Raw genomic sequence first — 15,488 nt, 5'->3', positions numbered from 1 at the left:
AGCCAGACGCCTAGGGCTCACCCTGGCAGCCCCCCGTACCCAAGAAGTCGAAAACCCGCTCGGAAGCAAGCCGCGGGGGCTGCAGGCAGGCGGCTGTCACCGCTCCCCTCAGCGCCCCGGCAGCGCGCCCGGTGGCCGCGCTCCCCACGGCCTCCGCGCGCCTCGGCCCTCCCATCCACCCGCCGAAGTTAAGCAGGGGCAGCGCCGGCCGCAGCTCGGATGGGTGACCCCGCCGCGGTCCCCCCGCAGCCCCCCCGCCACATGGCGCGGGAGGAGCCGCCCGGCGGCGGGCGCAGGCGCCGCAGCGCTCGCCTCAGCGCCATGGCCCGCGGGGCGCCGGCGGCGGTACTCGGAGCTGTTGCTTGCCTTTGCTTCCTGGCCCCGGCGGCTGAGGGCTTCAAGAAGAGGGGACCCAGCGTGACAGCAAAGGTGACACTCGCCCGCGGCCGTGGCAGCTGCCCCGGCCGGGAGAAGCCCGCCCGGCCGCCGGCGTGAGGCGAGTCGGGATCGGTCGGTCGTGAGGGGGCCGCGGCGTCTCCCCTGCGGGCTGCCGAAGGGGGTGTTCCTCCCGCCAGCTCCGCGCCCCGTTCTCCAGTCGGTGGCTGCCGAGGGGGTGGAGGCCGCTTGGCCGCGTTTTACCGCGGTTTTACCGCCTGAAGCCGTTCCGTCGCCGGCTTGCGCCTTCCCCGGGCCGCATTCCGGGCAGAAAGGCGGCCCCTCGGCGGCCGGGTTTGGGGAAGGCTCGGACAAATGTCTTAACTTGCCCCTTTTGTAACAGGGTTGGCTTTTTTGTTTTTGTTTTTTTTTTTTGTTGTTGTTCCGTTTTGTTTGGGGTTTTTAACACTGTGGGCATGCCCGCTTTCCGTAGGTGCTGGCACACCTCAGGCTTCCAGCTGGCTGAGCCTACCTCAGGCTGACAGGAACGGTAACCCCGGAGCCCCGCACTGCGCCCGGGGCCTGCGCCCGGCCCTGGCCACCGGCGGTGCGGAGCGGCGTGGCTTGTGACCACGCTGGGGCTCGCTTGTGCGGTATCGTTACCCCCCTCCGACTTCTGCTGAAACTCCTGTGTTATGCGTTGTCATTTGGTTGTCCCCTTGTTTCCTGCTCCCTTGGCATTCCCAGCCATGACCAGAGGGTTAAATCCCGACCCTCACCGTGCGGTGCTTCACAGCGTGGTGTGCTTGGTGTTTCAGGCCTCCTTCACCGGCAGGACAGGGTTTGTGCCGAGGGGCATCCCATAATTACAGGTGACGCTGCCCAAGAGACAGATTTCAGGGCCGTGCTGCCATGCCAGGCGCATGGGGATGAACCCAGTGATCGCAGCCTGCCAGCATCTCTTTTCAAAAAGTTTTTGCTGGTGCAGGAGGCGGGATGCCTAGTCTGGCTTTGGATCATGTTGGGATTAGATGTTTCTGCCCTCACATACCTTTCCACCTATGCTCAGGAGTGAGTGCAGTGTTCCTGGTGATAGATCCCTCCACTCATGAAAACGGGAAGGGAAGGGCAGGGGCAGAGCTGCTTCCTTGGTTTCTGAACTTCGTTGCCACCATTGTCTAAAACTGTCTACAGTTTCATTGCCATGGACTTCTAGTCCATGTTGGTTTTTGGTTTTTTTTGGGGGGTGGGGTGGGGTAGGGCGTACATCTCGTATGCTTTGGTCTCCAGATGATCTTCTGGCAGTATATTCCAGTTTAATCATAAATTGCATAAAGTACTTTGCTGCTTCAGACCTTCTGCCTGGATTTCATTTTAAGCCCTTTTCTGATTCGTATGTTGTGGGACATAGAAAATTGCACTGCCAATTTTCCTTGTCCAAGCCAGTTATAATTTTACACAGCTCATCAAATCACAGCAGTTTTCTCTCTTCCAGCTTTCATAGTTTTATGTAATCTTTCTTCATATAAAAGGTATTCCAGATCTTTGAGCATCTGTGGTGCCCTTTTCTCTACCTTTTTTGGGTTGGTTTTATCATTCTGTGATAGAGAAGCCAGAATTACATGCACTCCTGAATGCACGGTACAGATGTATACCATGGCATAATTATGCCCATCTCTTGGCCTTACCAATTTTTAATTATTTCTAAAATTAATTTTCCTTCTCTGACCTTCACCATCCCAGAGCCAAATTTTTCATCAAACTGCTCAGGGTGAACTCAGATGTCTTTTCTGAGTGGTAGCTGGTTTAGGACCCCTTGTTGTGGCTGTATAGTCCACATGCAGCATTTTGCATTTATCTAGAGTTCATTTCTCATTATATTACCTGGTCTCTAGGAATCATGAGATTGTTCTTTCACAGCAACTTTTTTTTTTTTTTTTCTGAATTATTGCCTACTCTTGGCTGGTTTTTCACTTTGATATACACTGTCTTGTGTAAATTATGTATGAATATGTTAATGAGAACCAGCCACTCTTACTGGTGCCCTCTTTTTCATTTCAGTCTTGAAGTACTTACTGTGAGTTGTAAATAAGATTAAATATTTATATAAATATTAATAAGACTGAATATTTACAATATTTATTTTATTTAAGAGTTTTTGGTGAGGAATCTGGCCAGATGTTTTTTGAGATTTGAGACTGCTGTGTTGACTAGCTCACTGGTGTCTGCATGCTTTTTGACTTTCCAGAGAACTTCAGCAAATATGCTTAAGAGAACACGGCTTCTCTATGCAAAAATGGCATCTAGGGCTACTAGATATTTCTGTATTTGATTTCCTGGCCAGAAATATGCACAGACATGATATGTGGTGCATAATTAAGAAGTGCAGAGCTTTCCAAAAATCACCAAGGTGTAGCACAGGTATGTGGAGTGCTAACAGGAAGCCAGGAACTTAGTGTTTGTTCACAAACACAGAATAAGCGAATCAATGCTTTTTGGAAGGACTGGGTTTACTGCTTAGGCAAGCAGCTCTGCCATGAATGAAGCCTTCTGGTTCGGTTAGGTTTACAATACATGATGGACTTGTCTCCATGTGCTCTGTGAAAGTGTGTGATATTACTGCTCTCTGAGGTTATTGTTTGGTGGCCTCGGTTGTGTTATTTGTATGTGGTTATGTATTTCAGGCAGTCCTGCTAGGACAACATTTCCAGGCAAAATAAGGTGTGTTTAGAAAACACAGGCAGGCAATACACGTTATGTAGATAACTCTGGCGGAAAAATTCAGAGGTATGTTTATAAAAATGTTAAGAAGTTAGTGAAAGTGTGCTGTTAATACTTTGGGAGCCACACATCTAAGAAGCATGTTTGGTGCCAAGTGCCAAGGAAATGAACGAGGTGTATCAAAAGGAATTTTATTTTCTTTATAGAGCTTTTATAGCATTAGCCAAAAGTTCAACAGTCAAAACCACATGGAAGATCAAGAAATGGTAGAAAATGTTTAGTAGAAGAGCGTGAAAGAGGCATTCACATTGGAGAGATTGTGGTCATTTATTATTATTGGACTAATTTCTTAGCGCTGCAGACAAGTAATACTTGGTTGAGTGCCACAAGGAACAGCAAATACCACATCATAGGAGTACACGTTGCTGTTTCCTAGAAGTTGTAATAGTCTTTATGTAACCTTTTCAGAACTTCAAAATGCCTCATTTCCTGACAGCTGTTCCTATTTTCAGTAATTGTTGGAACATTTTTGCACGTTCGAATATGCATTCATATATTCTGAACTATATTAAAATGCTTTATAACTCATTTGCCTTTTTGAAGTTCCTTTTTAGCACCATCTACATTGAAGGTTTTAGGCAATCAGCTGAATAATGTAGCCTGATAATTTTTCTATCAGGTTTGAGTTCATATTTAGGAAAGTGACTCCTTGCTTGAGCCATAGGATTTTCTTCCCACTGTTTGTCACTTTAATGAAATTTAGGCTTTCATCTACACTTAATCACATACATACTAATGCCTAGAACAGTGAAGATTGTGAGTGGATAGCAAACTATCACTTGTGAGAAATGTCAGTACTATTTATTATTCCTTGTCACTATTCACCACATTGGAATACCATCACTGTTCTTCCTTACTTTCATATTTCATCTTTTCAATACAGCTTTAAAGACATGTACGTCTAGGAAAAATCTTCTTGAACACTAGCTTCAAACTTGTGATATAGCAGTCTCACTGACAACTTAAAAGCAGTAAGAATCAAAATGTGTTGTCACCAGTTTTCTGCATAATCTGATTTTGGTCGTTCTGAAAGGTTTTTTTCTTAAACAGCACACTTGGGAGTTGAAGGATACCATTAATATAGACCAGCCAGAAGCAGTTTCTTAACACCTTACACTTTCCAAAAGCTTACCAAAAGCTTGGCCTTCTTTTTGTGCTCATGTTTGTATCACTTTTGTTCTCTTCAAAAAAATGTTCAGGTGTTCTTTGACGTGAAGATTGGAGACAAAGATGTTGGCAGAATTGTAATTGGATTGTTTGGAAAAGTTGTCCCAAAGACTGTGGAGAACTTCATTGCACTGGCAACAGGAGAAGTACGTATGTGGTTTTCTTCCACTGTCTACTCAAGTTTGGATTGGGAAGTAAATACTTGTTTAATGCTGTTTCAGTTGTGGACTAGCAATCTTAATTCAGTGGAGCCTGTGCAAGACTGCTGTCCCCAAGGCTGTGCAATGGTGTGTGTCTTCTCATGTCCCTGGGGCTTGATTCATAAGATGCAATTATGAGATGTTGGGTATCACTGCCTCAGTGTGTCCCTGACATGCAGATTTAGCATGCAGAGGCGCTGTGGTCAGATACCAGTCAAATAAAGGCAATGACTTTGATCACCTGAGTAATACCTGGCTTGTGTCAGTGCAGGCCAGATGCATTCACTTGCATCTCAGTTTGTTTCTTGCTAGTATTTGTCTCTGATGGTCATATATTCTGGGAAATCTAGCCATTCACCATATGCGTATTTCCATATGACTTGTGTAGAACTGGATGTTTTATTCATTCAAAGAATTATTTCATTTTCTTAGAGAGGATATGGATATGCAGGAAGTAAATTTCATCGTGTGATCAAAGACTTCATGATTCAAGGAGGAGACTTTACAGCTGGAGATGGATCAGGAGGTAACATGCTTAGTATCTTCCAGGTTCCCTTCCCTTTCTTTGATTGCCTGCTGAAAAGATGGGCAAAACAGCATATTCCCTTATTCTTTCAGTTGACATGAATGAAAAAAAAGCACATTTGTTTTAGAGCATCTAATACTTTTCCAAGCATCTTGGAACATAAGCTGCAGTTATTTGGATTACCTGATTATAAGCAAGTGTAGAGCTTCCTTTGTCCTTGATTTGTACACATAGCTCTTTTCTGTCTGTGACTTGTCCCCATCCAAGAAGCATAGCTTTGCATGATGGGCTGGAGCCATGTGACCAGCTGAGCTGCTCCTACAACATACTGTCTCCAGAAAAAAGGATGTCAGCCCATCCCCTGCTCTGGCTTTGTGACAGTGCTCCTTCCTTGAGGCACTCATTGGTTGCATGTATATGTAAATCAGTTCAAGCTATCCAGCAGAAAGTGAATCTGTGATGAAACAGTGAAAGCATGTAGAGAGAAGAAGGTAGGGAAGGAGTTGGCTGTCCTCTCTGTTCTCAGCTCAGCCAGTTCCGTGGAACCTTCTGAAATGTGCTGTGGGAAGGAGTTTCAGAACACGCGTAGAGACATTAGAAAATGAGTGGCATGCCCTCTTGCATTTTTTCTTTTACTAGATTTAAACCCATAAACTTAATGGTGGCGTGAGTTCTAGCTGCGTGTATCAGTTCTCCCTCCTCGGCCTCCAGAAGACCAGTTCAGTCCAGTAAGGAGGGCAGTCCCAGTGCAGCATCTCTTGCATTGCATGTGTTCTGGTTTCTGATTTCTTCTTCCTTTACACACATATTCTTCTTGTGCTAGCATGGGATCTGTCTGCAAACAATGTTAGTGATTTCCCTGCTGGGACAGAATGGAAAACACACATTCCTTTTCCTTGCAGCAAACAATGAGGAAGGCTAAAATACCAAAGATGCAGTTAGCATTGAAGGTAGGCAGTGTTGGTTTGCCTGCTAATAGTGTTTATTGGGATAATATCTGGTGGTGTTTGGAGCAGTGTCCCCATTGTGCTAGGCACTGTACAAAGCAAGAATGAGAGAGACAGCCTTCTCAGTTCAAAGTGATGGTGGTTTAAACGTGACTCAAATGTTTTCTTTTCTGAATGATTTTATAATCAAAATCCTTGTGTAATGATTGTACAAATCCACATGAAGTCTTTTAGGCTAACTTCCATTTGGTCTTAATGTATTTCTAGACGTGTCTAAAGCAATTTCTTATTAGGAGGAAAAACTAAACATAGAGACTAAAATTGTCACAGAACATGGCAACATTATTTGTAGTGGCCATAATTACGTAATTTAGATCTGTTAAACAGGGTGAAGTATACTATTGTTCAGTGGTATATGTCAGCAGGATCTTTGGAGGTGCTCAGCTTGCTTGTTAATTTCAAAGGATAAAGCATGATCAGCTTTAAATACTCTCTTTATATGCGGTGTTTTACCTTGCCTTTTTCTTTACACATAAAGTGCTTTTAGTTATGGAATCACTGACGATGGAACAATGATGTTGCTGTGCTTAGTCAGTGAATCTTCAAGTCCTGAATTTATACTTAATTTTTCCCATTTTTGAACAAAAAAGGTTTGGGTTTTATTTATTTATTTATTTTTATTGTTTGAAGTTTTCTTTCTTATTGTGTGTCATAGGAAGAAGCATCTATGGAGAAAGGTTTCCAGATGAGAACTTCAAGCTCAGACACTATGGAATTGGATGGGTTAGCATGGCTAATTCTGGCCCAGACACCAATGGATCCCAGTTCTTCATCAGTGTGACAAAGCCTTCCTGGTTAGATGGAAAACATGTAGTATTTGGCAAAGTCCTTGATGGAATGGTAAGCTGAAAGTGGTGGCAAGATTAACCCAGGAAGATCTGGACAAATTCTGCTACTTTGTATCTGCTAGTGTAACATACACCATTGTGTTTCAAAACCATTGAGTGTTCATCTAATATGCACACGGTAAAAAAAAATTGTGAAGAGCCCAGAGCTGGACAATTTACAACTGAAATAGCAAATGGAGACTGCAGAAATGGAAACTTAAATCATGCCTTTGGCTTTCACAGCTCTTGTTTCAGACCACTAACTGCTGAAATCAACACTGACACTTTTGCAGATTACAAACGGAATAAGTTCAGGTCCCCCTTTCACTAACACTGTTAGCCATGAAATAATTGTGTTTCTACAAGCTAAAATCTAATTTTGTAGAATGTGCTAGTTACAGATAACACTTTCACTGCTAGGGTTTTTAGAAGCAGTGAATGTAAAGTGTACAGAAGCATATACTCCGATCTGTTTAAAAAGAAAGCCTAGTTAATTCCTTCAAACTATACTGAGCTGCCAAACTGATCAAAGGGCAAATAGAATTTAAGTTTAAAAACGGTACTTCCGACCAATTATACTTTTAGTAGTCTGTTGTTTTTTTAAATTACTCCATTTAATCTGTGTTTTGAAATGAATGGGGAAAACATGAATTGCTGCACTTGCCAGTTCTGTGAGAAGTCTGAAAACCTTATCAGAATACTTGCCCTCCACACCCACCACGTTCATATTGAATTCCATTCTCATGAGCTACAGTAGTAGCTGAAAATTTTTGAGGAGAGACTTGGACTAAGTTTTAGTTTTGTTAGATTAATGAACAAATACCCAAAGCCAGGTAGTCAATATTCTTAACTGAATTTTGTCCTTTAAAAATACTACTTTGATTAGTTGTGTAGTTGAGTCTGGTTGAGTCTGATAGCCTGTATATATCTGACTGGAGGGCATGGTACCACACTTGAAGTCTCTCTGTGTGTGTGTGTGTGTGTTATCCTAAAGGTAGAAGTGGTCATCAGATCTCTTGAAGCACAGTTATGCTGTACAATTAGAAAAATAATTAATTCTCATCCGTTATGATCTCTGGATTCACTTTCTGCTCAAAGGCTACAGAGAGATGCTGCTGAAATGATATTCAGTTGCCCTTTGCAATATTTTTGTTGTCTGGAAGTTTTTGTAGAACGGCAAAGAGCCTTCCATGTGCTTCTGTCAGTTGTGTGCAGATGTCAGAGACACAGCTGTTAATGTTAATGTGGAAGGCAAGGGTGGGAACTGAACACGGTAGAGGTCTCTGTTCAGATGTTGCTTAATAAATAGTAATGGTAGGAGCATGTAGTTGGTTACTTCATACCAGTTTCCTTGGCTAAACTGAACTTTTTTTTGAACTTTTTTTTTTTTTTTTCTTTATTAACAGTCTGTGGTGCACTCGATAGAACTCCAGCAGACAGATGAACATGACCGGCCCCTTCAAGACTGCGTGATTGTGAACAGTGGCAAAATAGTGGTAAAAGAACCATTTGTAGTTGAAGTGGGCGACTGGTGAGACCAAGTGTCAGAATGGAAAGTAAATAAAACTTAATCAGTCTTCTTTAAGGCCTGTTTTTGACCAATCTCAATTGAGTTTTTTGACTCAGAAAAATGTCTATTGAGTTTTCTTCTCAAAAGAAGTGAGGCTATATTTAGACAATACTTATTTGCCATGAAAGATACAACCATTTCTGTAACAACTTGATGGACCTGTCAGTCCTTGAAATTCAGGACATATCCCACTAGATCTTGCAGAAGAAGTTTTTAATGAAAAACTTTACAAGTACTTCTGCTTTTTCAGGGTTTGAAATAGTCACTTTTGTTCTCTTCGGAAATTTGTTTCTTCCTTTTCAACTGAAAATACTATTTTCTGTAACAGTATAAGCATTTTTTAAAATGGAAAAAAAAAGTAAAATACAGAAGTGTTTTGAGTAAATAAACTGATTTCAAATAAATACTTAATTATGAGCTTTTTTATGTCCTCCCTCCCTCCCCAGCCTTTCTTCTCACCTTAGCTAATTTTGCAAAATATGCAGCGGCTGCTGCTTTCCAGGAAATAAGATTGTAATGTTAGAGCAGGATGGTAAATTTCTGTAATCTTAACATGGCAGTTGAAGTCCCTGCTGTCCTTCAAAAAACTTCATAGTATTTGGATACAATCCTGTAATCAAGAAAGAACAGCTCTGTCTCTTGTTAAGTAAGATTGTCGGTTAGAAAGTGATTAACATAAAGAGTCCGTGTTTTACAGCACAGTGAGTTTTATAACACCTAGCTAATGTTATTTATGATAAAGCTTACATGTTTTTTCTTGCAGTTTTGCTGTATGTCAGAGATGTAACTTTAGGTTCATTGGTTTTGTAATGTTGCTTAAATAACTCTAAAGCTGACAACTGGTAGCTTTTAAACAAGATCAGCATGAAGTATTACTTGGAGACAGCTGTGTTTGTTAGGTTTTTAACAAGTTACATAGCACTCCATGGGAAAGAGGTGGATTTTTTTCTTGAGTTTCCAGCATTTTAGAACTCAAGATAGAAGAGCCAGTGCTGAGATCTGATGAAGGATTCATCCACCTGCACAAGCAGGCAGCACACCACTTACCTTTGTGATGACTAGTTTCCTGAAGGGTATCTTGCAGCCCCTGTGAGGTATCCAGATGTTAAATGCACAGGGGAAGAGAAAGCACTACAGCAGAGAGCTCGCAGGTCCTACTGGCACCCCCCTTGTAAGGAAACAGGAGAGCACTGTGGGTGGGATTGGCCTCGGGTCACCCCGACAAGATGTTTGTAGTTACAGGGGTGCTTCTGCTGTTCACCATCCACAGCCCTGGGGCCTCTCATGAGGCTAAAACCTGACAATTTTTTTTCAGAGACCTGTGAAAGGATTACTGTCCTCTTTATAACAGAGCTAGAGAACTTGTCGAGGGCCTCTAAATTTGCCTAGTCCTAGGCAATCAGACTTCTATTTTACCTCTGTTCATTTTTCTTTCTACTGACTGCTTAAAGTAAAATTCTGAAAAGCAGCACCGGGAAGCAGTGTTAGGAAGTAAGAGCAAGAATGCCTCACACTCCCTTGCCCAAATAGCTTTCTGCTAGTAGCTGAAAGCTTTTCCTGGGGGTTGATCCTGCAGACAGCGTAGAGAGTTCTGGTACCTGAGTGAGTGCGCAGTCACAGGCCTACCTTTTATCCAAGTCTCAGCTCTTCACTGAGCTGAGCAGCTTTGAAACTGAATTAGTACTAGTCAGCAGGAGGCAACCCTTGTGTTTCCAGGACGAGACTTCTGCTCGTCAACAGCTTTGCTGTTGCTGCTTTTGTGCAACACTCCCTTCCTCTGCTGAGCCCAATGACTTACTGTTCAATTACATTTATTTTTTTCCCCAGCCTAGGATGTTCAGATAGCATGATGCTGAGAGTTTTGAATGAGCAGATTCCCAGGTATTTTCTCGTGCTTCACATGGAGGTATCTGTGAGACCCACTTCTGATGACACAAACTCAGAGAAATGTCTTGTCTGAATAGAAATGCACAAAAAATACACCGAAGCAGTACATTCATGTTCTAGTAATTTACTTCATAATGTCCAGTAGCACATATGCAAATTTCCAGTTAAATCTTAACAAATACATATATAAGTGTGTATATATTTGTATCAGCTTTAGTTTTATCGTTTTACTACTTAATCGTATTCTTGCTTTAGCTTACAACAGAGCTGTATGGTCTGTGACTTACAAAATGTTAAGATGTGGAATACAGTCTGCAAGTTAATGTGAAGAGTAAACATACACACAGATTTGATGTCATAACTGAAGGGAGATGCATAGATGCTATGTAGAATCTCCTGGTCAATAAAATCATTTAAACTGAAATCTAGAAAATTTCCTGAGAGAGTGCTATGTGTTTCAGAATATGGAAGCATGTTTTACAACCATGCACCTGCACTGGCTCTTTTCCAACCTGATATTAAGAAGCAGATTCAAAGTTAAGAAAAATGAATAAAATACTTGAAGTTGCTTCAGTTTCTTCTTGCCTTTCATTTTTTTTTTTTTTTTGGCAATTTCTCACACACTCTCTTCAGTGCCAGCACTTTTAATCCATCCAATGTCAGCAATGGGCAATGTGCTGGGAAAAATTCTGGTGCAAAAAGGTTTAGTGTAATTTAAGATAGAAATTATAGAAATAATCAGTAAAGCTTTCCATTATTCTCAAAGGTTAGTGTAATTCAGTGTATGACTTTCAGCTTTTAGTGTTAAATAGTTAGAGCATGTCAATATACAGAAGTTACAAGTAACTTCAATGCTGTTGTTTCTGTGTCTTCTTTTATTAAAGGCAGCAACTGTAGTGACATGGATTTTATTTACAAAGGCAAAATGCTTGAACTTAAAACCGAGGTTATGCCTCTTGCTTCTGAGCATCATTTTCACATCACAGAATTTTATTCCTGTTAATTCTATTACACATGACTCGGAGGCTTGCTTCAGCTTCTTCTAGCCACGCATCACTTCTACCTGGGCAGTAAATGAGGATAAAATATTCCATGTAGAATGCCTTCTATAACTACGTTTGGAAAGTCATCTGAAAAAAAAGGAAAAAACCTTGCTTTTGTATCTATGTCACTACAACATACACATTTTTGTGAAACTTAACCAGGTTCTTATCTATGTCACTACAACATACACATTTTTGTGAAACTTAACCAGGCCTCGTATAATTTGGGTTACTGCATCATGCAACTGTTACCCGTCTTGGGGATGTGTTATTAGTAATGCTGTTTCAGCACTGAAGCCACTTTAGAGTAGCACTGGGCATTGCATGAATGCGCTGCCAGATTTGTAGCTTATTGATTTAAAGGGATGTTCTAATACTTAATGCTGCTAGGCTCCAGCTCTTTATCTGAATCTTTTCTCACAAGGAAGATGGATTACACTGGCAATTCAATTTCTAACAAAATCTCAATATACTTGAAGAAATTCCAAGATTGCTACTGGGAATACTTCAAAGCTGTTTTTCCATTGTGGTTTACAGCAATGTTTAGAGTGAGAAGACTTGAGGATGCCTGTACAATCAGAGACAACTGTTTGAGGCAGGAAAATTTCAGGCTGTCTAATCAGCATAAAATGTCACATGTTACAGAAAGTCATCCTAAAGTATCTGAAGGAGAAAAAACCCACTATATTTTTACTACAGATGTAGAGGGAACAGGCACTTACTTTTTATGTTAAATTTGGCATGAAAGAATTACCTGATAGAATACAGTAATAGATGCGTGCAGAGGAATGGCAGGATGTACCTTACTGAAGTGAAAATATTTCTCAAATGCATGAATTCCTATATTTTTACCAAAGGGTTTACTTAAATCACTGAACACATCTTAATGATCTTAAAATTGCTAGTACACTAGGAAACGGATTTGCGTAGAAGAACAGACTATTTCTGATACAGAACTTACCACATGAATCAAATCTTTCCTTCACCTGTCAGCCCACAGGATATTAAAAAAGTGGAGATGCAACTTTTTAAAAAATCATTAGATGCTTGACAAACTAGCTTACCTAATACGGGTGGGAATTAGGTTTTGCCCCCAGTTCTTTTGCTAAAATAATTTTGGAGGTAAAAAAAATGAACAAAAAGTAGATTTGGACTTGGTAAGAAAAAAACCCATCCCTATTAGCTTAAAGGTATTATCTCATAGGAATTAGTAAGGTGATTCCATTGTATTAAAGATGTCATGAATGTATTTTGGGATGTTTTAACAAACTGCAACCTCCACCATAACAATTCATGCATAATTCTTCCCAACTTCTCATAGTAAGTCATAATTATTAATTACTTGTTAATCTTTTTAATCCAATAATGATTCCTCAAGTCCTGCAAGCTCAGCTATCCCAAATAACCCTGGTAGAATAACCATATGGTATTGTCATTAATGTTATTAAAATACACTTGTAAAAGCAATCTGATGGTTTTTTAATCTGAAGCTAAATTAAATGCTGCAGTTCCAGAAACCAGTTTTTACTGGTTCATCTATAACATACAGTATATATAGGAAAATGAGTATTGATTAAAAAAATGGTATAACTTTACAGCATCAGATTTACTGTAAGGCTTTCTTGCTTAAAAAAGTCAAACAATTTAAGTTACATGTATAAATATACCAAAGCACAGTCTTGCAGATCCGTGATACTTATATGTTTTAAAGAATTGTCAGAATAATTTTCCAGCAAGTGACAGTACATCTGGGGAATCTTTCAATTTGTGGCATTTTAGAGTTTTCCTTCATTTTTCTTCAAAATAGTATGTAATTTTTTTTCCCACCCGCTCAAAAAGAACTGGCCACCTTACACAAAAAGCGACGTGCTCATGCAGTCAGGCTGTGTTATATACATCATGAAAAAGCGAGTCTGAAAATCAATGAGGTATGTAACTGTGAATCTTATTTTTGGAAAGTTGTCTTGCAGCTCAGCAATGCTTGAAGTCCCATCATTAGAATAATGTCAAGACTATCTTTTATAAAGACAAGTAACAGTGAAATGAAGGGGGGAAAATACTGTTCTTCAAAGTATTATGTTCCAGAAACATCTACTTATTTCATTAAAATCCCACAAATACACGATTTCCCATTTTATGTTAACACAGGCATTCCTGTATCCAGGAAAGACTACCTCCACGGCTGAGCCAAACGGCTATCACAGTTCACCTTCTTCAAAGAATGTGTACAATGAATAGTTATTTGCTAATGGACACTTCTGGTCAGTTTGAACAACATTGGCTGCTTTTTATAAAGGGATCAGAGTCTATCAAAGTAATTTATCTGAGAGAGAATTTTTGAAAGCTCATCTATACTTTGTGCTGTAAACTGAAAACAATTAAAAGCAATGGTAGCTCTGTAAAAACTTTGTTTCTAACTAGACCTGAGTCAACTAGTAGAGCCTCCAGACTTGTGACTTGGTTTTCTTCTTTTTTAAACTATAACTCACATTCTAATTTGTGTTTTAATTCATTAAGTTGAAGAATAACTTATAAACAAATTTGATGGTTTTGGGTCTTCACATACAAAGAATATCCACCTGCCATATGAAATTCTTACTGTTGTGTGTCAAATCCAGAAAATGCCTTTGCAAAAGCATGAAAAGTCCTTTGTTTCAGATGTCATTAATGAGGCCTACTTAATATTTAAATGTCATGTATTAGAAAGGACCTTTATTTTAATCCAAGTAAAGCACTACTGAAAAGAGTAGTTACAAAATCCGTTATAAAGTTCCTAATGATTTCAAGAAAAGGAAGCTCAGCATTACTCATAGTACACATGAGGGAAGGAAGGTAAATACCATCACAGAACTGCAAAATCTTGAACAGAAGTCTTGGAGCAAAACCTTATATGTGGGCTGGAAACATTAAGCACTGTCTTCATTTTTGAGGATAACTGTACATGGAATCCATTTTCTCTCTTGGGAATGGTATGGAATTAAATGATGTTCATAATTTACAACCTGCTCTTGAGGAATCCAAGTCTGCAGTTAAGAGGAGTATTAAACAGTAAGATTAAGACATGCAGTGTGGGTCACTAAATATTAGTATAGGCAGCATCTGAACCAACTGTTAGACAGAGGTAACTCTGCAGGTCCTTCTGCATTAGTTGTCACTTGGGTCAGGAGTGACCTTGTGAAGTGACCATCTGTCCCCTTACTGCGCTTCGGTTCATCGATTTTCTGATTTGCTCTCTAGCCTCAAATGGGCATTCAGTCCCAGTGACCCGACTAGAGCTAAATCAAAGTGAAAACTACACAACCCTGTAAGGTGTCTTCTAACATGGACTTCAGTCACACAGGACCTCTTCACTCACTGTTTCACTCTAGAACTACAACTTTAAGTTCAGTAAGACTCCATAGGGTCAGTACTGCTGGGGCACGCTAGAGCAGACGCTGTCTGCAAGACAGGCTATTTACTCTCTCAAAACACACGAGACTAGTCCCTATGGTTTTAAAAAACAGGTTGCAAAACCAAAAGAATCACAGAGTGGTTGCAGCTGGAAGAGACGACCGGCAGCCCAGCTCTCTGCTCAAGCAGGGACACCTACAGCCCGTTGCCCAGGACCACGTCCAGATGGCTTCTGAGTATCTCCAACGGTGGAGACTCCACCACCATTCTGGGCAACCTGTGCCAGTGCTCGGTCACCTCACAGTGGAAAAGTGTTTCCTGATGTTCCTGATGTTCTTGTCCTGCCACTGGGCACCATGGAAAAAAATCTGGACTCTGTCTTCTTTACACCTTCCCTTCAGCTATTTATATACATCCTGAGAAAATCTCAAGGAAGTATACTGCATTGGCTAAGAAACTACAAGCAAACAAGTGTTCTTTCCTAGATTTAATCTTAAAAATGTCATGATTTTCAAGACAGCTCAAAAACTTCACTGCTGATTTCAACACCGTATTTTTTAAAACCAAACAAAATGTCACACTGAAAATACAATCTTAATTTGCAGCTCTGGGAGAAAATTCCATAACATTCAAACAAGTAAAATGACAAAACCAGGAGAAACACACTATTAAAAATGGTATTTTTTTTCCCTGCACGCATTTAATTTAAGACAGA

General features: G+C 40.6%; 2 protein-coding genes across 2 annotated transcripts in view; one reads left to right on the top strand and one right to left on the bottom strand.

Annotated features, from left to right (window-relative positions):
- The first annotated feature begins 259 nt into the window (after window positions 1-259).
- Window positions 260-8,468, top strand: PPIC (peptidylprolyl isomerase C). Its single transcript, XM_040580550.1, has 5 exons — window positions 260-429; window positions 4,356-4,469; window positions 4,956-5,049; window positions 6,712-6,896; window positions 8,290-8,468. The coding sequence occupies exons 1-5, from the start codon at window positions 262-264 to the stop codon at window positions 8,416-8,418; spliced, it is 690 nt and encodes a 229-aa protein (XP_040436484.1). The 5' UTR covers window positions 260-261; the 3' UTR covers window positions 8,419-8,468.
- Window positions 8,469-10,448: 1,980 nt separating this feature from the next.
- SNX24 (sorting nexin 24) overlaps window positions 10,449-15,488 on the bottom strand; it is a 92,288-nt gene continuing 87,248 nt past the window's right edge. The window contains exon 7 of the mRNA XM_040579578.1: window positions 10,449-11,470. Coding sequence (XP_040435512.1) covers window positions 11,400-11,470 — 71 coding nt within the window. The 3' untranslated portion in view covers window positions 10,449-11,399. The remainder of the gene's footprint in view (window positions 11,471-15,488) is intronic.

This window comes from Falco naumanni, chromosome Z (assembly GCF_017639655.2).
Source record: "Falco naumanni isolate bFalNau1 chromosome Z, bFalNau1.pat, whole genome shotgun sequence".
Classification (NCBI taxonomy): Eukaryota; Metazoa; Chordata; class Aves; order Falconiformes; family Falconidae; genus Falco; species Falco naumanni.
The sequence above is the reverse complement of the archived record's forward strand: the minus strand, read 5'-3'. Positions and strand labels throughout refer to the sequence as shown.